Genomic DNA, 25,529 nt, shown 5'->3' on the forward strand with positions numbered 1-25,529 from the left:
CTTGCTCACCTATGTCATATCTTACGTGTCTATATGTGCCTCGAGCAGATCTTGACATATGCACTTCATGACAATACTGACTTGGTCAACTGCTATTAACTACTTTCTTGATATAGGACCATATCCCAGGAATTGACAACTTTGTCATTGATTACGTATCTTGTTCTCCATTACAAGCTTTCCGCAGAGAGTGTACATTTTCACGAGTTGGCTGGAATTTAATATTGTTTAACAATTTTCTGTCATCTTCTAAATTGGTTAGGCGTTAAACATCAAGTACTTTTCATCCACCCTCCATATTACCTATCCTCAGATATCTTGTCGGTCATGGTCCTATCTCATTGATGCAGCACCTTTCGAACCACACACAATCATGACATTCCTCAGTTTAAGAGAACTTACTATCATCTGTTCACTTCACTAGACTACATTAAGATATCTCAACATGAGAGACAAGACCACTACGTATTACCCTTCAGCCAATCCAAATCTAGCCTAATCCCTCATTACACTACCTATAACCAGGGTCTGATTCCCTCCAATGACATTTAAAGGCACACTAAAGTGTTAGGAATACAAAACTGTGTTCCTAACACTAAAGTTTCCCTATGCCTCTTGCTTCCACCCCTTCCCCCATGCATGAAATGGTAAAATAATCCTGTAAAGTTTAAACACTTCCAATGTTTGTAATACTGTTTGTTTTATTTATTTCCCAGGAGAATCAGAATTTTTTTTTGTAACATTAACTCTACAATTTGACTCACAAGTAAGTGTTTATACTATTTATTTAATTTCAAAAAAGTGTACTATACTACTTACACACCATAATCAAAATGCTCTATCAGCACAGTCAGATAACCTATAAGCGAGCCTAAGGCACCCACCTAGGTATCAGACAGAACCTTTCTGTTCATGGACCAGTGGCCTTGTCACCTGCGATATGCAGAGAGGTGATGATTATATGTCTGTTGGTCCACACAATGTTTTAATGTGCCCAGCTAGTAAGTCAGGTCAGATGAGTAGTGAGGTAATAAATTGTGGATGATGCAGCTAGTAGTATCTGTCTGAGCCCATGTCCCTGTATGAGGGACTGAAATTTTTAACCTGTCTAGGAACCAGTGAGATATAAATCCAACTCTGTGTAATAAACAGAAACGAACTGAAAAAAAAAAAAATAGAACTGTGGGACACACTCAGAATAGGCATTTTATAATGATATTGCTGATTTAAAAAAAAAAAAAAAAAAGTATATGCATATTGAACATAGTAACATTATCAGATTTGTTAGTTTGTATCATCTTCATGGTTACAAACATATGTAAATCACTTGAAAACATTGCTATGACAGCAAAGGGAACTCTCTTAGGTCGCTATAGAACTGGAATTAACGAAGCCCAACAGAAATATGGATGTGGTATGACTGTGTATATTGGATTTCATTATTGAAAAGTATTAAATGTGATTAGATTCAGTTAAAAAGGTTAAGTCAGTTTACACCTTCAGCCAATGTACTAAGCCCTGAACTGCAGGGCTTAGCTTAGGGGAGATAATAGAAGTTCCTCCTCAAGAACTTCTGGCCCTCAATGCCTGTCCCTCAGAGCAAATTAATCTGTATTGTATATAGTGCATTCAAAGCTCAAAATAATTAGTTTAACACCTTAAGGACCAAACTTCTGGAATAAAAGGGAATCATGACATGTCACACACGTCATGTGTCCTTAAGGGGTTAAAGTTTTAAATTCCCGCTTATTTTAAAGTGACACTGTAGGCACTATAACCATTTCATCTCATTGAATTGGTTATAGTGCTTTCAAGTTCCCTGGCGCTGTTCCTCCATTTAGTGTTAAACCGGTTTTTAGCAGTTAAAACTAAATACATGTTGTAACGGATCGCCTGGCACCCCGACTGGGTACCTCCGTTGAAGGATGCTCCTAGCGCTCCTGAGGACTTCAAGCACTGCAGCAGACACCACAACCACCGACTCTGAGAAGCATAGAAATCCTCTCTAGCATATGAATGCAGAAAACGAAAAAGAGAGAGCACTCCCAGGACTTGTAAGTAAAAATAAAACTTAACTTTTAATCAATCGGCAAGAGGTCGACGTTTCAGTCTGTTAACCACAGACTTTCATCAGGACTGATGAAAGTCTGTGGTTAACAGACTGAAACGTCGACCTCTTGCCGATTGATTAAAAGTTAAGTTTTATTTTTACTTACAAGTCCTGGGAGTGCTATCTCTTTTTCGTTTTCTGTATTTTGCTGGACAAGCACCGGGCATTCACGTTTGGATTGTGGAGTGCAGGATTATTTTGTTTCCTAGCATATGAATGCTGTATACAGCCGAATAGGAAAAACCATACCATAGGTTTACACTCCTAGCAGTCAAACTGGAACAGCATCCAACGAATCCTTCCCCCCAATAACGAGACGACACATCACTTTGAGGGTAAAACAGGAACTCTGGACTGGCTCATCCAGCCTGGCTTTTATTCACAAACAGGTACATACAGGACACTCCCAGGGGGAGGATGATATTGACCAATCACATTGATGTACCTCCCACACATTTCCTCCCCTTAGATTACCACTTAACCCAATATGTCCATAGATGCTGTTAAAAGGGCCAGTAGTCGCACAATAAAATACAATATGCCCCAAATAATCCAGGGGCCATAGTCAGCAGGTAGGAGGCGGGCAAACAGGCTTCTCCAGGGCCCAGTGGCGAGGTCGGTTTCGCCACATTTCTCCCCTTTTCCAAACAGACTAACAGGGTATCTGACCTCCTGCCGGTCAGTGCCCTGGTTAGTCCAGCAACCCACCCACAAAACAGGAACAGCAGTACAGCTCACCCACAATAACTGGTTACTACACCTGAGTAGAGGAGAACTTTGTCCATGCCCAGGTGCCTCACCACGGCTGTGCTGGGGGCTGGTAGACTGCCTTGGTGGGTTGCTGAGTGGGCAGAGACCAGCAGTACTCTGCCCGGATGCCAGCACTACCACGAGAGTAGTCGGGTTGAAGCCTGGTTGCTGGAGACCGACGGTCTCCCCTTGAGTTACACAGCTCTGCTGCTGGAGACCGACTGTCTCCCCTTTAGTTACACAGCTCCGCTGTTGGAGGGGGAGACCGACTGTCTCCCCTTTGGCTAAACAGCCCTGCCGTGGGGGGGCAGGGCCGACCGTCCCTACTCCCTGTGCTGGAAGTGCAGAGACCACTGTCCCATCTGCACAGGTGTGGGGCTTACAGTCTCCCCCTGGTACATTTAGCTGCCGCTGGGGAGAGGTGGTAACCAGCTCCTCTCCCATTAGAACACTCTGCCGCTGGGGAATGGAGACTGGGCTCTCTATTCCCTGTACATTAATGATCCGCCGCTGGGGAGAGGTGGTAACAATCTCCTCTCCCATACATACTTCCCGTCTCTGCGGAGGGAGACCGACTGTCTCTCCTCCCAGCACAGAGTCCTGCTGTGGGGGAAAGGGGGCTGGGCTCTCCATTCCCTGCTGGATACTCTGCCCCTGGGGAATGGAGACTGGGCTCCCAATTCCCAACAAATCACACTGCCGCTGGGGAGGGAGGACGGCCCCTTCAGCTCCCTGTAACTTGGGCGCAGAGACCACGGTCCCATCTGCGCTGGTGTGGGGCTTACTGTCTCCCCTTGGTGTGCTAAGCTGCCTCTGGGGAGAGGGGGTAACAAACTCCTCTCCCTTACACACTTTCAGCCGCTGGGGAGCAGGGCTGACCCTCTGTACTCCCTGTAGGCAGGGCGCAGAGACCACGGTCCCATCTGCGCTGGTGAGGGGCTTACTGTCTCCCCTTGGTGAGCTGCGCTGCCGCTGGGGAGAGGGAATAACAAACTCCTCTCCCTTACACACCTTCAGCCGCTGGGGAGAGGGGATAACAGGCTCCTCTCCCTGCACCGTAGACTGCCGCTGGGGAGCAAGAACGGCACCTTCAGCAACCTGTAACGCACACTGCCGCTGGGGATCTGGGCCGACTGCCCAGCATCCCTGTAGGGCCGGTAGAGAGACCGCAGTCCCATCTCCAACTGCCATCTGTGGGTCTTCCCAGGACCAATCCGTGAGGCCCCTCAACATTTGTGAGTAAGGGCCACCTGCTTCCCCACCTGACAACTCTGGCTGCTGCTGGGGATCTGGGCCAGCTGCCCAGCATCCCGGTGGGCCCGGTGGAGAGACCTTGGTCCCATCTCTACCTGCCTGTTGTGGTTCCTCACAGGACCAGTCTATGAGGACCCCCACTTCGGGTTCCTCCCGCCGCCTCAGGGAAAGACGGCTAACCTCCTTGGATGCAGCCTCTACTCGGCTGCTGTAACGCTCCTGCTGCTGAGCATACTTCCTCTCTTTCGCCAGCCGGAATTCTCGGTCCAGCCTTGTGTTTCGCTCGGCCATGACCTGGTTCCAGATCACCCGGCGTGTCTCCATGGGTATATCATCCCCATACTCGGCCACTCGCTGCCTCACCTCGGCCAGCCAATCATCTCCAGAGCCAGAACCTTCCATACCTGTCTGCTCCCAGGGGCGCTGCACGACTGCTAGCGTTGCCCTCAATTTGTAAATCCAAACGCACTGTGTCTCCGAGCTGCTTTACCTCGCACTAGGACGCCATCCCACCGCTGCCACCAATGTAACGGATCGCCTGGCACCCCGACTGGGTACCTCCGTTGAAGGATGCTCCTAGCGCTCCTGAGGACTTCAAGCACTGCAGCAGACACCACAACCACCGACTCTGAGAAGCATAGAAATCCTCTCTAGCATATGAATGCTGTATACAGCCGAATAGGAAAAACCATACGATAGGTTTACACTCCTAGCAGTCAAACTGGAACAGCATCCAACGAATCCTTCCCCCCAATAACGAGACGACACATCACTTTGAGGGTAAAACAGGAACTCTGGACTGGCTCATCCAGCCTGGCTTTTATTCACAAACAGGTACATACAGGACACTCCCAGGGGGAGGATGATATTGACCAATCACATTGATGTACCTCCCACACATTTCCTCCCCTTAGATTACCACTTAACCCAATATGTCCATAGATGCTGTTAAAAGGGCCAGTAGTCGCACAATAAAATACAATATGCCCCAAATAATCCAGGGGCCATAGTCAGCAGGTAGGAGGCGGGCAAACAGGCTTCTCCAGGGCCCAGTGGCGAGGTCGGTTTCGCCACACATGTCTCTGGCCACCCCCAGCCCAGCCACTACTGGAGGTATTGCTAAGGCAGGAATTATACACTTCTTTCTAGCCATACCAAATCATCAAGAAATGGACTGATGCGATAGTCTGCAAGCGGTCAACTGGCACTCACAGACTCCCATTGCTCAGGCTAATACTTCCATGGTAGTCCAAGCAGCACAGAGGGGATGAACTGTCATCAACATTTCACTTAAAAAAATTTTTTTTTTATTTAATCAAATTTAATGAAACAACAATTTTCTTTAAATTATGTAAATGTATTCTTTTTTTTTTTTTTTTAGAATATTTTAAGTTTTTTTGTTTGTTTGCTTCTGTTGTTATTCGACCCACTGCCACCCAGCCCACCTTGCCAGCTGCCGCACTTTCGCATAGAGCAATTACAGAGGCAAACTAGTAATGATGAGTAGCAGTGGGTCAGAAAACAGTACAGCCTGACCCAAAATGACTGCTCAGCCAGATACAAAGTGAATTTTCCTCACAAACAAAAATCAACATACAGCATCTAAAATAATATAATTAAAGAATACTAATACAAATGTAAATTCCTAATGCTATAGTGCCCTGTTTGCCGTTTAGGTCACTGGGTCCAAGCGGTAGGGAGTAAAAAAAGTGGTTACTTTCCTTTTCTTCATATTGACTAATGTCTTTACAATCTCACTAACGTTTATTCCTTGTTATATGTTCCCCTAAGAGAACTTAATATCTAAATGATGTAGATTGATTTTCTTAATATCACTTTCAATAACATCACTTTTGAATCTGGTTGAACAGCCATGTTGGGTCAGACAATACTGTTACCTGACCAATGGCTGCTCAACTAACATGCCTGGTCCATCAGTTTCACAGCAATCACAGCGTCAGTTAAGGAAAGATGAGTGGCCGTCAATCAGAAAAGAGTAGAGTTTTCATGTTCACTTATGTCTTCATAATTTTACTTTCCATGTTATATGTTTGTTTTTATGTTGATTCCATGTTATATGTTTTCCTTAGTGAACCTAATACGGACAAAGTTCTCAGAGCTTACCCAGAGATTAGGAAGGGTAATTGCTAAACAGATTGCTGATGAGCTCTATGCACAATGCATCCTTTCTATGGATGAGATGGAGTTTGTACTTTCTGCAAAGGTAGATCAAGATGTCGCAAGAGAATTGGTTACTATGATTTTAAAAAAAGGGAATGAAGCCTGCATATGTTTTCTGAAATTGCTTGAAAATCGAGATTCACATTTCTATCACGATCTGATTGGACAAAGTGAGTATTATATCTAATATGTTTTATGCTAAAAAAAATAAAATCCCTGATTGCACTTGATGCCTTATTACAAATGTGATAAAAATATGAGATAATAAAAAAAAGTATTATTATTTTTATTAAATTGTGTTAAATATTGATAAATTGCAATTATACCCCTCCACAGCAAATCATATTATCCATCGATGTGTTGGGACCTCAGTAAAGGTCCTTTCATTAAACAAAATATGTATCATATTAATAGTTCCTTAAATGACTGGATATATTTTTTTATGCACACTTGCATTTTCTGATACTCATAGACTATTTTAAACCAGAGAAATTTAACATCAGCAACCCTTGCTTGGTTCCAACTTATTTTGTCACATTAATGCATTCTCTCTGTGACTGACCTTTTGGTATATTATTATTTCATCATAGTGATGTAATATGTGTAAATGACTGATTCTGTCTATAAACTCTGTGCTGTTTCTATGAACATTCTTAAATTGTGTTGACATCCATCCAGCAAGATTACCTGCTGTATGTAACATTGTGGAACAACTTGATTTACTAGTCCACAGAAATAAACCCAGCACCTGCAAAGACGAAGCAAGCCTATTCTATTATTTTCATAAGCATCAAATAAAATACTGTCCCCTAGACAAACAAAGTAGTGTCAACAGCTAAGTATCCCATTATTCCCTATCTTACACAATCCCTATTCCGACAGCATGTTCATAATCATATAAGTTAAAAGTGTCCACCAACCATTTACACTTCCATGATTTCTGTTGCTGATCCAAATGAAGGTGAAAACCCCAATTTGAGGTGATTTCCATTGTGTCCCTGAAAGGGGAAAAATCATTCTTCTCCACTCTTTCTCTGTGTACATCTGGTTAGCATTAGAAGATTGTATTTTTTGACCTCATTATTTTACATAATATTTTGTACATAGGATTTAGATAGTAAACCCTACTGCAATGTAGTTGCACATGACTATGACTGAGATGGGAAAAATCCGTTGTGGCCAAACCCTTCCCTCCCCTTCACCATCAATGTTTAACTGTCTCCCAGATATCTACCTGTTCTCCAAATGTTGTATCCCTTCCTGTAGACTAGATGTCCTCACAACAGTTCTGCTTAGGGAGTAGTAACTCCTCAGCTGCAATTGCTTCTATGGTGTAGGCCGTGGTCTACATGTAACGACTGTGACTTTAGTTCTCCAACTTTGATAGCACTTGTCATTAATCCAGAAGCAGCAATACTTTGGAAAACTAAATATGTAATTACCTACAATGCTCTCACTACTGTGTTGCTTGACTGTTGTGACAGTTTTACATGATAACCCAGTGGGAAAGATCTTGAATGGATGAAAGTACCTTACTTTCTTGTTGATCAGTTATAGAACTAATGTTTTCTCTCTAATGTCCCACTAATTTAGCAGCAGAATTATTTCTTGTTTAAAGGAATGCATTTTATTCTAGATAATAACAGACTGATTTCTAATTCTCTCATTAGATACGATGGGCATTGATACAAAAAAGGAATTAGAAGATTTGTCTAAATATTTAAAGAATTTATATCAATCCCCGTTGTTTCAAAAATTTAATCCTCTGGGGGACGAAACAGGTATTGATATCTTATTTGATTTGGAGACAACATTCAAAGATCCCTTGTTATGGGAAAAAGACACACTTAATCGCAAGAAGAAACAGCTGACCCTAGTGGAAATTTTAAACAAGCTCAGAAGTCCTTGTATTATTGAAGGAGAAGCAGGGAAAGGAAAAACAACTATTCTCAAGAGAATTGCTCTTATGTGGGCCACTGATGAATGTAAATCATTATCAAGTTACAAACTTGTTTTTTTTGTCACTCTTCGCAGTGCAAGTGATGCGCTGTATGAAACTCTAGATGACCAACTTTTTCCCATTAATTCACAATGGCAAAAAAAAAAGTTCATGGATGAAATATGGAAACTAGGGCAGGAGGTGTTGTTCTTATTGGATGGTTATGATGAATTTCAAGCTGACAGCTGCAAACAAATCGATGAACTTATAAAACAAAATCCCAGATTCAATAGTACAGTTATTGTTAGTACAAGAACAGAAACAATAGGGAAAGTTAGAAAATTTGGAGCTTTGATAGTTGAAACAAGTGATTTCACTGAAGAAAGTGCTAAAGAACTGATTGAAAATGTTCTGGTGGAAGATGAAGCTAAGGACTTGTTGGCCACTTTAGAGGATTCTATTTTCATTAAAAATCTCATGAAGACACCTTTGTTTGTAGTAATAGCCTGTGCCTTACGGATGGGGGAAAAAGATTTCCAGATGAACACCCAAACAGCTTTGTTCTGCACTTTATACGAACTGATGATTGAAAGAGGCAAGTACAAAACTAGTAAAATAAAAAAACATATTGTAAAAGAGAACATCAAGTGCTGTGGAAACTTGGCTTTAAGAGGATTGTTTGATCATATGTTTGACTTTCGAGAGGATCACTTGCCCGATATCCAAGAAGATGTGTTGTTAAATATTGGCCTCTTGAATAAATATACTGCCCAGAGACATAGACCTACTTACAGATTCTTCCATAAATCCTTCCAAGAATATGTCGCAGGAAGAAGACTCTCTCAGTTGCTATGTTCTGAAGAGACAAGATATGTTAATGAAGGGCAGTCATACTTGAACAGAATAGACTCCATTCACGATATTACTAATAAGTACAGCAATCTACTTTTATATACTTGTGGATCATCCAAGACAGCCACTCATAAAGTTCTAAACCACATTGTTGCAGTATGCAACAAAGATATTACTAGCAACAGTATTGATTTAGCTGAGTTTGGAGTTAATCTTTTTTATGAAAGCTCAACCAAAACAGAGTTGAGTAACGAATTTAAATCACTTTTTGCAGATAAATATTTATACATTAACACCAACAACATATCATCCCAGCATTTTGAATTCTTTGAGCACTTACCAAATTGTCTAAGTGCATTGGAAATTATCAAGTTGGAGTTATCTGGAATTTGTGAAAGTAACCCTTCAAAACAAAGAACTCCAAACGATCAGATCAGCACTTACATTTCTGAAAAGGCAGTAAAACTATTTTTTAATTGGAATCAAAATCTACAGACACTAGAAGTCACACTTAAGAACTTTGATAAGCTAAATAGACAAGACATACGGTACCTTAGTAAAATATGCTGCTCGGCTAGACGCCTGAGACTCAAGATAAAAAATAGTGCAGGAGTCACTGGTGCTATTACAGGCATTCTGGAGTCTTGCAGAAACCTGCAAGATCTAATTGTTGACCATACACCACTTTGTATTGAAGATGAGAGAAGAATTGCAGACATGACAGTAATAAGAACATTAAGTATTTCCAATAGACAACTTCAACACCAACCAGGTAAACAAATGTGTCTTTCTTTTGTTCTTTCTCCTGAGACTTTATGAAACAATAAGTACTTATAGTTGCTTAGACATAAACCAACCTAGTCATTAATCAGTAACAGATAATTTAAACCTGTACACATATCTATATATAATCTAGTAATCTGTGAGTTTTTGTTCCCCCTCCTCAAAAATAACAAACAAAAAACATAGACCTAAAAAACACCTATGGTTTATTTCCATGCTTGTTGGTAAAAAAAAAAAAAGGATCTTATTTGTTAATACCAACAGACAGTAAATGTTTGCATCTAAAATAAGTGTTTACTTGGGTCCACCTTTGTATTTAAGTCTGCAAGTTACTTGGGTCCACCTTTACTTTCCGACCTCCACTTAGCGTTTTCCGTTACAAAAATGTACGTCAAGAAAAAGAACTCCAATTATTTGTTATAGCAATTCCAATATGACACTTTAAACTGTGGTGATTATGGTGTCCTAGTGAATTTGCTTTGAGAACACCAGCAATTTTATAATGTTCTGAGGATAGGTGCTATAGCCAGGACAGTATAAAATATTAGTTCAGTGCATGCACACTTTATTTGCTTTAACTGTTATACACCAGTCTTGACAAACTTCACAATTCTCTAAAACAGGGTTCTCCAAACTCTGGCCCTCCAGATGTTGCTGAACTACAACTCCCATGGTTCTTTGAATAAAATAGACAGCCAGAGAATCATGAGAGTTGAAGTTCAGTAACATGTGAACTGCTCTCTAACCATTACTTTTTCTAAATTAAGAGTGCAACAAGGTGGACATTGCATACAATATTTTACATGTATAGAAAGCACATGCAGCAAGAATATTTTACATTTTATTATGAACAATAGTATGTATATTTGATTATTAATTAGATATCTTTTATAGATGGTCTTCTCTGTGGAATATGTAAATTAGTGAACATTGAAAAATTAATTTTAGAAAACATAAAAATGGTTGAGAAGGATGCACAAATACTTGGTGAGTATCACAATGTTTTATTAATGTATATAAATATTTTTGGACATGGACATGAATATTGTTATGTTATCAATAGTTTGCAACCTGTTATTACTCAAAATTCCGAATTTGCAACACACACAGATCCCTTTTAAAAGGATAGTTCTTAACATTATAATGTTAAATAGTCTCCCCCCCCCCCCCCCCCCCAAAAAAAAATATATACATTATCTGTAGGTTGTAGGTTGTTTTAATACAACAAAATACAGAGCTATCAAATGTAAAACAATTGCTACACAATATCTCTTCCTGTTTGGAAAAAGTAAGCCCAGTATTAAATCAGCAAAAAATAAAATGAAATAAAATAAGTAATTATATTTACAGCTGAATTACACAAACTCAGGAATAGCTCAAATACATTTTCTTTCTTTCTCTCGGTTGCAGAATGTTTATCCAGATTTGTTGTACAGCATATGTGTAAAAGAGGTTATGCCTCATAAACTATACTGCACTCATATATAAGACATATTATAGGGCATTTTGATATGTTCTTGTAGTGTCTGTGTAATATAGAGGTATGCAGCCCGCTTGTCACTGTTTCACTGGGCAGTATTATTATGCATAAGCCTATTCTATTGCTATGTATGTTATCTTTAGTATAAAAATAAATGTGTATAAAATGTTTTATGGCTATCTGTTATGTAGCTGTCTGATAGCCCTGTGGTTTGTGAGAGAGTAAAATATTTTAATCCAATCTTACTCACTCATATTGGTAATTCAAATATAAAATCATTTCGTACTAAAATTGTTTTTATTAAATTTACAGCTGAAGGTATTGAAAAATTAAGCAAATTAAAAATGTTGAATTTATCCATTTTGCCTGAAATTGGGAAAGGCATTGAATACATAGCTCGAGCTATTGCATCCAGCTGTCCACAGCTTGAAGAACTCAAGCTATCTAACTGCAGTTTGACTGGGAATGCACTGAAGATTATTTGTAAGTACTAGGTTCCTAATGTTTTACAATACATCCTTATCTTCTATTGCAATAACTAGTGGATACATTTAGTGTGTAACCATAAAACATTTAGGGGAAGAAATTACTGCTCGTGGTAAAATACAAAAAAATGTTTTTTTGTTAGGCCAATTATTGGTTTTCCGAACAAAAAGTTTCACATTTTACTATGGCGTTTAACTCCAGTAGTGGTGTAAAGCTTTTTGGACAATAGAGGTACAAAAGTACAGTTAAAGTTGTGTTTCTTGCTGACGATGACTCTAGCGTGTGCAAAATGGCACTTGCTAAAACTAACATCAAAAGAAAGGAAATTACAAAAAATAAAATATTAATGTTTATTATTGGTTCTGATAAATGCAGTCATATGCAAGAAAATTATTCTCCAAAAAACCCTGTTTATGATGGACCATGTGTGGTATGGGTTTCCTTTTCTGATTTCGGATGTTTAGGTTTTCTTTAAAAGAGGAGATAGTGGTCATCCCCGTTGAATATCATCGGACATATTAAATAACATAGAGTAGAATATTGAGAGACATATTAAAGGACCACTATAGTGCCAGGAAAACATACTTGTTTTCCTGGCACTATAGTGCCCTGAGGGTGCCCCCACCCTCAGGGTCCCCCTCCCGCCGGGCTGGATGGAGAGAAAGGGATTAAACTTACCTCTTTCTCCAGCGCCGGGCGGGGAGCTCTCCTCCTCCTCTCTGCCTCCTCGGCAAGAGCCGCATGCGTATTCAGCCAGTCTCATAGGAAAGCATTAACAATGCTTTCCTATGGACGCTGGCGTCTTCTTACTGTGATTTTCACAGTGAGAAGCGCGGAAGCCCTCTAGTGGCTGTCAATGAGACAACCACTAGAGGCTGGATTAACCCTAATATAAACATAGCAGTTTCTCTGAAACTGCTATGTTTATAGAAAAAAGGGTTATCCCTAGATGGACCAGGCACCCAGACCACTTCATTAAGCTGAAGTGGTCTGGGTGCCTATAGTGGTCCTTTCTAAATTAAACCGAATTTGCAATAAGGGAAGTGTAAACATTAGATGACTCTTTACAGGAAGTGTTTAAGAAGGCTTTGCAAGTCACATGCAGGGAGGTGTGACTAGGGCTACATAAACAAAGTGATTTAACTTGTAAATGACGGAGAATTTAGCAGTAAAACATCAGGGGCATGATTTATACACCAAAGCTGCCTTATTAAGCTAAAGTTGTTTTGGTGACTAGTGTTCCTTTAACCCCTTCAGGACCGGCCTGTTTTTGCGATGTTTGTACGTTAAGGACCAGAGCAGTTTTAACACTTTTGTGGTGTTTGTGTTTAGCTGTAATTTTCCGCTCTCTCATTTACGGTTCCCATACAAGTTATATATTGTTTTTTTCACGACAAGAAGGGCTTTCTTTACATACCAGTATTTATATTATGTCATATATTGTATTTAAAAAAAATAATAAAATATGGTGAAAAATAAAAAAAAAAACATGTTTTTGGACTTTTACTTGAAAAATCTTTTACTTATCTACAAAAGCTAATGAAAAAAACTGCTAAATAGATTCAAAATTTTGTCCCGAGTTTAAAAACACCCAGTGTTTACATGCTTTATTGCTTTTTTTTGCAAGTTATAGGCCTATAAATACAAGTAGGAAATTGCTGTTTCAATATATATATATTTTAAATGTATCAATAGTGACATTGTTACACCGTTATCTGTCATAAATCCCCGAAACACACCTAACATGTACATATTTTTTAAAGTAGACAACCCAGGGTATTCAAAATGGGGTATGTCCAGTCTTTTTTAGTAGCCACCTAGTCACAAACACTGGCCAAAGTTAGCATTTATATTTGTTTGTGTGTTAAAAATGCAAAAACCGCTAACTTTGGCCGGTGTTTGTGACTAAGTGGCTACTAAAAAAAGCTGAACATACCCCATTTGCAATACCTTGGGTTGTCTTCTTTTGCAAATGGTATGCCATCATGGGGCTAATTCTCATTCCTTGGCTACCATACGCTCTCAAAGGCAACCTAACCAATCTGACAAATTTCAATAAAAAAAAAAAAAGTAAAATCAAGCCTTATATTTGACCCTGTAACTTTCACAAACACTATAAACCTCTACATGTGGGGTACTGTTATACTCAGGAGACTTCGCTGAACACAAATATTAGTGTATCAGAACAGTAAAATATATCACAGCAATAATATCCTCAGTGAAAGAGCTGTTTGTGTGTGAAAAATGCAAAAAACTTCACTTTCACTGACAATATCATCGCTGTGATATGTTTTACTGTTTTGAAACACTAATATTTGTGTTCAGCGAAGTCTCCCGAGTAAAACAGTACCCCCATGTACAGGATTTAGGGTGTCATAGAAAGTTACAGGGTTAAACACAGTGCTAGCAAATTAAATTATCTGGACTTTTGGCCTGGGTTGGCAGGCAGGTCCCTCAAATTGCAATCATTAAAATTACTTAATTAGGTAAAAATATTACATAAATATGCACGTAGAATTTTAATATATATACATATTTATATATTTGACGTCTACGTGTATATTTATGAAATTATTTATGTAATTATGTATGTGGACATATGTATATTTCGTATTATTTTTATTTATTTATTTATTCATAGATATATATATCATTACATTCTAAGTGTATTTTGATATAAATATATATATATCAATATCAAAATACTGTTAGAATAAAACTGAATATATAGATATAATTTTTTTTTAATTATTAAAAATTATTTTTATTTTTTGTTATTTATTTTTATTAACATATTATTTGTATTTTATAATAATATATATATACCATATATATAGTTATTATATATATTGTATATATTCGTGTGTAATTTAAATATAAGTGTATTTTTATAATTATATACGTATATATAAATATAAAAATACACTTAGTGTGACATTATATATATATGATATATATACATATATTATATATAGGTATATATAGATATAATACATGTATATATAGCATATATATATATACACATATTATTATTTTTTTCACACTTATTACTTTATTTTAAAACTTTATTTGTGATTTTTCACTTGCAGGGAGACTGCCTGTCAGCACAGACAGTCCCCCTGCAGGCAGATACAAAGACCCCTATTGCGGTCATGTGATCGAGTGAGGGTCCTGATCTGCCGAGGGGGGGCTGCCCGGGCAGACAGGCAACCCCCCTGGACCGGGAGGAGAGCTGATCGCCGCCGTGGGACCGACGGCGATCAGGTAAGTAGCCCAAAACCGTTATGACGGTTCAGGACCGTCAGCGGTCCAAACGCACGTTTTACCGCTGACGGTCCTGAACCGTCAGCGGTCCTTAAGGGGTTAAGCATTTGTCTGGTGAGTGTCTCTTATGCCCTTTTTATAAAGAAATCAAATGCATTTTTTACAATCTGTAATATTCCACACCGTTATAAATACATTCAATACATTTAAGCTCACATGTGATGCATGTTTCTAATCATAAATTAATATTCTCACAATTTTTAATATTTTTATAGCTCAGAATTTGAAAACATTGCCTAAAATTGCCGTGCTTGATTTCTCTGAAAACTATTTAGAAGAGGATGAAAGTCAGTCAATGGAAGAACTTGGTAGGCCTCTAAAAACATTTTTGTACGTTTCAGATTCAATATAAGGTATATATACTAAAGAAATAATAATTTCTGTTTGGTTACAGTGAAAGCTTTGATCTATCTGCCCACACTGAAAACACTTTTGCTGCCTGGAGGTAGTGATGTGAAACTTTGCCTAGATGCATTACTGTTTCAACTTCGGAAGGCAACGGGTTTGTCAAAACTTGCAATTAAAAGATGGAACCTGGCAGACACTGACATGATAAAATTAGGTAAGCCCATTTAAAATGTGTATGTATACACTGAACAAAATTATAAGCGCAACTCTTTTGTTTTTGATTTTTTTAATGAGCTGAACTCAAAGATCTAAGACTTATGTACACAAAAGGCATATTCCTCTCACATATTGTCCACAAATCTGTCTAAATCTGTGTTAGTGAGCACTTCTCCTTTGCCGAGATAATCCATCCACCTCACAGGTGTGGCATATCAGGATGCTGATTAGACAGCATGATTGATACACAGGTGTGCCTTAGGCTGTCCACAATAAAAGGCCACTCTAAAATGTGCAGTTTTATCACACAGCACAATGTCACAGATGTCACAGATTTTGAAAGAGCATGCAATTGGCATGCTGACTGCAGGAATGTTCACCAGAGCTGTTGCCCGTGAATTGAATGTTCATTTCTCTACCATAAGCCGTTGCCAAAGGTGTTTCAGAGAATTTGGCAGTACATCCAACCAGCCTCACAACTGCAGACCACATGTAACCACACCAGCCCATGACCTCCACATCCAGCATCTTCACCTCCAAGATCGTCTGAGACCACTGTGGCAGGCTGGCCGGGTCTTGGGTCATAAACAACAGAAATAGTTTTTTCTTCCAATATAAGGAAAGCTTTATTTAGCAAGCAGGCCCCAATTGAGCCACAGCAAAACATGAAAACCCCCCAAAAACTCCTACTCCACACTGGAGACTAACTAACATAGAGTACCCGTTCTATGCTACTGGGCAGCTAAGATGAACCCAGTAGTTTAACAAATACAAATAAAGGCTTGCAAAATACATTTTTGTTCCCATACAGTTTCAGCAGTCTTTTTGACTCACAGTCTCTCTGTCTCCGCCGCAGCTCTTCACAGGAGAGACTGATTTCCCTCTGCATAGGGTTTATGTAGCTCCCTAATTGATGTACTAGAGCAACCTGATTTTTAACCCCTCTAGTCAGGGAACACTGAAAGTGCCATTCTGGGGCTAATATAGCAGTGTTCCCTCACACTGCCACACCAGCCACCCGGACAGCTGCTGCAACAATCGGTTTGCATAACCAAATCATTTCTGCAGTCGTCGTAACCGACTTCAGTGGGCAAATGCTCACATGCGATGGCTTCTGGCACTTTGAAGAGGTGTTCTCTTCAGATAAATCCTGGTTTTCACTGTACAGGGCAGATGGCAGACAGCGTGTATGGCATCATGTGGGTGAGCGGTTTGCTGATGTCAATGTTGTGGATCGAGTGGCCCATGGTGGCGGTGGGGTTATGGTGTGGGCAGGCGTATGTTATGGACAATGAACACAGGTGCATTTTATTGATGACATTTTGAATGCACAGAGATACCGTGATGAGATCCTGAGGCCCATTGTTATGCCATTCATCCACGACCATTACCTCATGTTGCAGCATGATAATGCATGGCCCCATGTAAGGATATGTACACAATTCCTGGAAGCTGAAAACATCCCAGTTCTTGCATGGCCAGCATACTCACCGGACATGTCACCCATTGAGCATGTTTTGGGATGCTATCAATCGGCGTTTACGACCGTGTACAGTGTGTTCCAGGTCCTGCCAATATCCAGCAACTTCATACAGCCATTGAAGAGGAGTGGACCAACAACAACACAATCAACAACCTAATCAACTCTATGCAAAGGAGATGTGTTGCCCTGCGTGAGGCAAATGGTGGTCACACCAGATACTGACTAGTTTCCCCCCGTTCCCCCTCAATACAGTAAAAGTGGCCTTTTATTTAGAGTGGCCTTTTATTGTGGCCAGCCTAAAGCACTCCAGTGGAATAATCATGCTGTCTAATCAGCATCTTGATATGCCACACCTGTGAGGTGGATGGATTATTTCGACAAAGGAGAAGTGCTCATTAACACAGATTTAATTTGAGAGAAATAGGCCTTTTGTGTACATAGAAAACGTCTTAAATCTTTAAATTCAGCTCATAAAAAATGGGGGCAAAAACAAAAGTGTTGCATTTATAATTTTGTTCAGTGTATATATATATATATATATATATATATATATATATATTCATTGGATATATAAAAATATCCAATGTAAAAATAGAAAAAATCTGACAGTAAGCATGCCAAAGTGATGAATAAAGGAGTGAGAGTGAAGAAATACAAAACATGTATTTCAAAAACATGTGAAATGAATATATGAATGAAGTGAAAAAAAATGTAGCACACAAAAGTGGTTTAAACTGTCAGTAATACATAAGGGTATTATACATTATATATACCTGTATCCCAAAACGGGATCATACAGTATAATCCATAAAGTATACATATATGAAACATGATTTTAAGAATTGTGTAACTATACAAATGAATATTAAGCTTATATAGTGTGTAGAGAAGATAAATGCCCCCACTCTGGGACATCATATGAATTCAAATATCTTGTTCAATATAAACTAAATAAAATTATAATATGTATATAACTGTACCCATGACTAATAAGTATAGATGAAGAGACAAAAAATAAAATAAAGAAAAATAAAAAAACTATAAAAAATAATCTCAATCCGGGGCATACCATCTTATCTTATATATGATGACAATTATAAACAAGACAAAAATATAATAATAATTCAGCCATATAATATCATCCTATCTTGCGGGAGGAACATTGAGTATACTATATTTTCATTAAGTCCAGTCCCTGGGGGGCCACTGTATCCAATTTATGAATCCAAAATGCCTCACGCTGTAAAATAAATTTAGATCTATCAACCCCATGAGGGACATGATCAATTGCTATAATAAGTAGTGTGGGCAAACAATGTTCGGTTGCCAGAAAGTGTTTAGCCACTGGTTTATCAGTCCTTAGGTCACGGAAGACTGTCATAATCCCTGACCGATGTCCTCGAATTCGGTCTCTAATGGTCAGGTCTGTCTTCCCTACATAGGACAGTCCGCAGGGACAAGTGATCATATAGATCACATGATCTGCTGCTGCTGATCATGTGGCTGCATGTAAAGCAGCCAGAGCGATTAAAACACCCTTTTGTTCTTTAGTGTGGAGGTTAGTGTGGAGGTTTTTTAAAACACTGTATGGCAAGCATGACAAACATGCGGCCCACAGTGAACATATTTGCGGCCTGTCTGCCCTGGGGCCGCTTTCTGCTGTGACTGCGACAGAAAAAATATTTCCAGATTCTTGCTCTCCCAGCCACAAGAGGACAGAGTGTCTGTGTGTCTGCTGAGCAGACCAGAGTAGCCACTCCCCCTTTCCTCCTGCTCGCAGTGCCAGAGGAGCGTCTGGGCTGGAGCTGGAACTGAAGGACAGACAGCAGATTGTAAGGTAGGAGAAAGGGGCTTGGGGTAGGGGGGCACTGTATTAATTTGAGGAAGAGAGGGGGCACTGTATTAATTTGGGGGAGGGATGGGGCAATCTATTATTTGAGGGAGGGAGCACTCTATTAATTTGAGGGAAGGGAACTGTATTAATTTGAGGGAGGGTGGGGGCACACTATTAATTTGAGGGGGGCACTGTATTAAGTTGAGGGAGGGAGGACAGTGTATTAATATGAAGGAAGGGGCACTGTATTAATTTAAGGGAGGAAGTGCAGTGTATTAATTTGAGGGAGGGGCACTCTATTAATTTGAGGGAGGGATGCAGTGTATTAATTTGGGGGGGCACTCTATAATATCAGGGGTGCGCTCTCAGGTCTTGTGAAAGTAAATCGTGAATTAATAGCAAAAAAAGTTTACATCTGTAATACGATCGACGTTTTGACCCCTAAGGGTCTTTTTCAAGATCACAGAGTTTACAGTAATGTGACATTATATGCATAAAGCAATAAAACACTTACCAATCAAATGAGTGACAAAATATATATAAATAAATAAATATATATAAATGAAACCAAGAGGGCTGCACTCACCTGAATGAGGTACATTAACGTTGTAGCAGGATTATGCAATATATGTTCATATAATGTAACAAAAACCTCCATTATTTTTTGCCTTGGTGAGGTGTTTTTAAATAAAACTATTACAATCTGTAAGATTTTAAATCATTGTTTAGTAAATAAGCGAGTGTGCTGGATTGTGTATTTTGTATGATAAATATATATATATATATATATATATATATATATCTTTCTTATCTACCAATTTTAAAGTGGTTTCACATCCAATGTGCAATTTAATATATAAGTAATTCAAAACCCATTCCAACGAATAACATTTATTTCCACAGAACCCTAAAGAATATAATAAATAAAAGTTATTTATTTGAACTACTTATTTTTTCTTACAATACTCTTGCTTCTGATTAGCTTACTCATACGCAACAATTTTAACCCCTTCCCGCCGTTACGACGTACCATGCCGTCACGCATTAAATGGGCTTTAACCCCTTAAGGACACATGACATGTGTGACACGTCATGATTCCCTTTTATTCCAGAAGTTTGGTCCTTAAGGGGTTAAAGCCGTTGCGACGGCATGGTACGCCGTAACGGCTTGCAGCCCCAGGAGGTATGATTTACTTACCTCTGGCGCGATCCTCTTCTGGGGGACTGCCTGAAAGCCCAGGCAGCCCCCTTCCGGCAAATGAGGCCCCCGGGTGCCATGTGATCGCTCTCAAAGAGCGATCACATGGCCCCCTATAGCTGGCTATGGATCTGCCAGCAGGGGGACTGTTTGAAATATCAGACAGTCCCCCTGCTGGTAGGAGGTGTAAAAAAAATAAATTAGACATGTGTAAAAATAAAATAAATATAATTTTATATATATATATATAATATGTATATATATTTATATATAATATATATACATATTATATATATGTAATGTCATACAAAGTGTATTTCAATATTAATATAAGTGTATATATATTAATATTAAAATACACTTAGAATGACGTTACATATATATAATATGTATATATATTATATATATATAATAGATGTACATATATATATATATTATATATAAATACGTATAATTAAAATAATAAATAAATAAAATAATAAAATAAATAAATAAAATATTGAAACAAAATTTAATATAAATTATATATGCATATGTAATTTCATTCTAACTGTATTTTGTTATTAATATATATATATCGGTAACAAAATACACTTAGAATGACATTCTATATATATCTATCTATATATAAAATACAAATAACCGCAAATATATATATATAGATAAATACATATAATTACATCAAAAATTACATTAGTATACACGTAGAATTTAAATGCATATATATTAAAATTCTACGTGTATATTTAAATAATCTTTTAACGTAATTATGTGATTTGATTAATTAAAATTTGATTTACATGCCTGACAACACAGGGAGAAAGTGCAGAGAATTTAATTCGCAAGCACTATATGTGACCCTGTAACTCTCCAAGACAACATAAAACCTGTACATAGGGGGTACTGTTTTACTCGGGAGACTTCGCTGAACTCAAATATTAGTGTTTCAAACTGGTAAATTGTATTACAACTATGATATTTTAAGTAAAAGTGACTTTTTTCGCATTTTTTACAAGCGAACTGCACTTTTATGGTCTATATTATTGTCTCCCGAGAATAACAGTACCCCCCATGTACAGGTTTTATGGTGTTTTGGAAAGTTAGAGAGTCACATATAAGGCTTGCATTTCATTTTTTTCACATTGAAATTTGCCAGATTGGTTATGTTGCCTTTGAGAGCGTATGGTAGCCCAGGAATGAGAATTACCCCCATGATGGCATACCATTTGCAAAAGTAGACAACCCGAGGTATTGCAAGTGGGGTATGTCCAGTCTTTCTTAGTAGCCACTTAGTCACAAACACTGGCCAAATATTTGTTTTTTTGCTTTTTTCACACAAAAACAAATATGAACGCTAACTTTGGCCAGTGTTTGTGACTAAGTGGCTACTAAAAAAGACTAAACATACCCCACTTTCAATACCTTGGCTTGTCTACTTTTTCAAATGCTATGCCATTATGGAGGTAATTCTCATTCCTGGCTACCACACTGTCTCAAAGGTAACATTACTAATCTGGAAAATTTCAATTTAAAAATGGAATGTTCTATATTTGACCCTGTAACTTTCCAAAACAACATAAAACCTGTTAATGGGGGATACTGTTGTACTCGTGAGACATCGCTGATTACAAATATGTGCATTTATTTGCAGTAAAACCTAACAGTATTATGACATTCACAGTTAAAATGTCAGACGGAAATGCAAATTTAAAAAAAAAAAATCTTATTTTCTCACATTTTTTTCAATTTTGTTCATAATAAATTATGTTCCATATATGAATAGTGAATGATAGATTAAAGCCCTGTTTCTCCTGAACAAAATGATATATAATAAGTGTGGGTGCATATAATTTGAAAGAGGTGAATTACGGTTGAACAGACATATAGCGCAAATTCCAGTTTTTGTTTACGTTTTGTTTTGATCAGAACGTGCACTATTGACTCCGTCCTGAAGGGGTTAAGTGGACTGTTAATGAGTAATATTTTACAGTCAATCAGAAGGAGGGGGTGTGATCATGTTGTTGCAGTTGCAAATGTTGGTCATCTAAGGCAATGGAATCCCTCAGGTTCTAATGCACCCCTTCTCTACATTGTCGCTTAATAGAGTCTGGCTGAGTAAGTTGCAGCAGAGGCTATGCCAGTTCATCAGTCCCTATCAAGGCCCAGAAAGTCTTAATGCAGTGTAAGAAAATAAGTGCCCCCCTTAACTGAACTCACATTGAAACTGACAATTATTTAAAACTGATGGTTACAATGTGTTCCTTTTTCTGGGTCTTCTTATACCCTGTTTTAGTGTATTTACATATGGTTAGGGTCAAATTCTAAAGTCTAGGGTCTAATTCACTAAGTGTAATTCACATGGATATCTTTCTCAACAACACTAGAAAGGTTTCTGATGCACATTCCGGGAAAAGGTCAAAATGATTGCGTATTTTTGCTTTATCTTTTGTGTAGAATAGATTTACATGGCATTTCTCTACTGGGCCTCATTGTGAGTGAGATCACACTGATATGTAAATGAAATAGATTCCCTTTGTATAGGTACACTATAAACTGCACAGTCTTGTGTTGATAGATACCAGGGTAATAAGTCACAGAAGAGAAGGCTGTTTACATCCTTGTGTTTTCTGACTGTTATCTCATAAAATAGTTTTGCCTCATCTTCTAAGCTATATTTCAACAGGCGTATAGGTATCTGGTGTAACATTGTAGAACTTTTTATTGTGCCAAGCCCAATTTAACACAAGTACTGCTCATGTCGGGGACCTGTTTTATTTATTTATTTTAATATGAAACATTACTACTTTGTTATGTTATTTTAATTATTTCTGTCAAGACGTTTAGTCAGTTTTGTAGGTGAATTTCTGATCATGTGAAAATTTACAAGAGAAACCTCACTGACATTTCATAAACTGCAGTATATTCAGTAGATCATTTACAATATCACACTGTCTTGTTTGCAGCTACCCATTTTAGGAATGAATCTAAAAAACTTGAATTTCTGGACTTGTCGAATAACCGTGCAACGAGTGACGGATGGATTGCCTTAATGGACGTACTACAAAATCTAACAAAACTCACATACTTAAACTTCAGTACAGAGAATTTGTTTACACCAGATTCAGTCTTGGTGGCAAAACTGAGTTGTGTAATTTCTGATTTACAGTTTTTATGCACAATGGAACTGAATAATTGGGAGCTGGATACTTTTGACTTGGACAGAATCAAAAAATCGAAAAATATGATCCATAGGCAAGAAGAGACAGGTGTCCACTTTTTTTCAAGCTGTTAACTTAGAAGTTGAAAGCAGATAACAGTGTTTTTTTCTTTTTGTAATAATATTCATATAATTAATCTAAAGCAGCAGATACTTGAGCTGATTTTTGCAATGTTTCTACATATAAAGGAGTATTCACTAATTGAGAATAATCAGGAATTCAAAATGAATAGAAAGTGAATTTAAAATTTAAGGCCAAAATTACAACATAGTAACTTTAAATGGCTCTTATAAAATTGTATCCACCCATTGCTGCATTATTATTTTAGTGTTACTGAGTTAGAGAGCAATAATATAGAGCAACCATAGGCACCACATTACAACTAGTTGTGTAGCCAGAGAAAAAATAAATACCTAAATATCATTTTGATTCTATATCAGGCGAAAGGGAACTGCCCCCGTATAAGAGCAGTAGAATAGGTAATAATCAAGATTTTAGACTTATCAGTATTTAATTCAAAGTTGGACAGGAAACCATTTTCCCGAAAAACTTTTAGAATATTTGTCAATGAAAAATGTGGGTTCCCAATCATAAACTTAACATCATCTATGTATGCAGCAACTTTATGTCCTATTCCGAGAAAAGAGAAAAATACCATCCAAATGTCTCAATATTTAATTTGGAAACTATATCAGGTGAAGGGGAATTGTCCCCGTATAAGAGTAGACTGGGACTTAGTAAGGGTTATGTTTAAGATTTTGGACTAATCAGCATTTAATTTAAGGTTGGACATTAAACCATATTCACAAAAAGCTTTCATAATATTTGTCAATGAAATTTGTGGGTTCCCATACATAAGAATAACATCATATGTGTATGCAGCTACTTTATGTTCTTCTCAAGATGTACCACCATCTATTCTGACCTCTTCAAAGAATGGCTTTAGAAAAAACCCAAGCAGGAAATGGGACAGCGGAGAGCCCTAGTGTGTACCATTGCTGATTTTGAAAGAGCTCCTTACATACTAACCCAGGCAGTAAGGATAGTGTAGGGCAGGGGTGCACAAAAGGTAGATCCCGAGATGTTATAGAACTACAACTCTCTTGATGCTTTGCATACCTTTGGAATGCTTTTAGAATGACATCATGTAAGCTGTAGGTTTAAAACATCTAGGGATATACCTTTTGGTGGGGTAGAGTGCATCAATCAAGTATAGAATGTTGAGACAGATCCTCATATGCTTTGGCAAAACAGCAGTAAGCTGTATCAAGCAGCTAGTACTACCAGGAGCAAACTTTGAGTGGAAGATAGGACATTGCCACTTGGGTTGGTAGGCATTTTCTCATAAATCCTAGTGTGAAACTATTTTTGCAATATACAGTTTGTTTGACTTTTGTAACCCCTTAAGAACAGATGCAAATGTACAAGTTTTAACCAAAACAAAACCTGGAATTTGAGCGATATGTCTGTTCAACCATAATTTACCTCTTTCATATTAAGCACATCCACATTTATTATATATCATTTTGTTCAAGAGAAATCATTTCAAATTAAATATTTATATATGGAACACAAAATTCAATATGAATAAAATCTAAAGAAGTGTGAGAAATTAAGAAATGTTATTTTCCAAACTATGCATGGCATTTTTACTGTGAATCATAATAAAACACACATATTTGTATGCTGTGATGTCCCAAGTGTACAACAATGCCCCCCAACATACAGGTTTTATGGTGTTTTGGAAAGTTACATGGTCAAATAAAGAGCTTGCCTGTTTGGAAAATTACAGGGTCAAATAGAAATCTTATAAAATACAAAACGATCAGGGATCCAGCTTGTACCACTAAAATGGAAACATGAAATACAACATAGTGTAATAAAGTTACAACTTTGAACATTCGCTTCACATTTCAAGGTTACACTCACAAGATGACGAATTAAGTCAGGCCCTCAAGGTGCCTCCCCTTAGATAGTTTTTTTTTTCTTTGCTGGTTACCACGCCAAATCCGGTTATAAGGAAGTCCGCACACTCCCAATGGTCGGTTTTAGAAAAGATTTATTGGCTTTTAA

General features: G+C 38.0%; 1 protein-coding gene across 1 annotated transcript; it reads left to right on the forward strand.

Moving 5' to 3' along the window:
• The first annotated feature begins 730 nt into the window (after positions 1–730).
• Positions 731–23,837, forward strand: LOC134585880 (NLR family CARD domain-containing protein 4-like). The gene is made up of 8 exons (XM_063441363.1): positions 731–766; positions 6,205–6,465; positions 7,966–9,858; positions 10,764–10,856; positions 11,662–11,832; positions 15,375–15,467; positions 15,554–15,721; positions 23,202–23,837. Coding segments are annotated over exons 1-8 (3,009 nt in total). The 5' UTR covers positions 731–765; the 3' UTR covers positions 23,531–23,837.
• The last annotated feature ends 1,692 nt before the right edge of the window (positions 23,838–25,529 follow it).

Source organism: Pelobates fuscus, chromosome 2 (assembly GCF_036172605.1).
Source record: "Pelobates fuscus isolate aPelFus1 chromosome 2, aPelFus1.pri, whole genome shotgun sequence".
NCBI classification, from domain to species: Eukaryota; Metazoa; Chordata; class Amphibia; order Anura; family Pelobatidae; genus Pelobates; species Pelobates fuscus.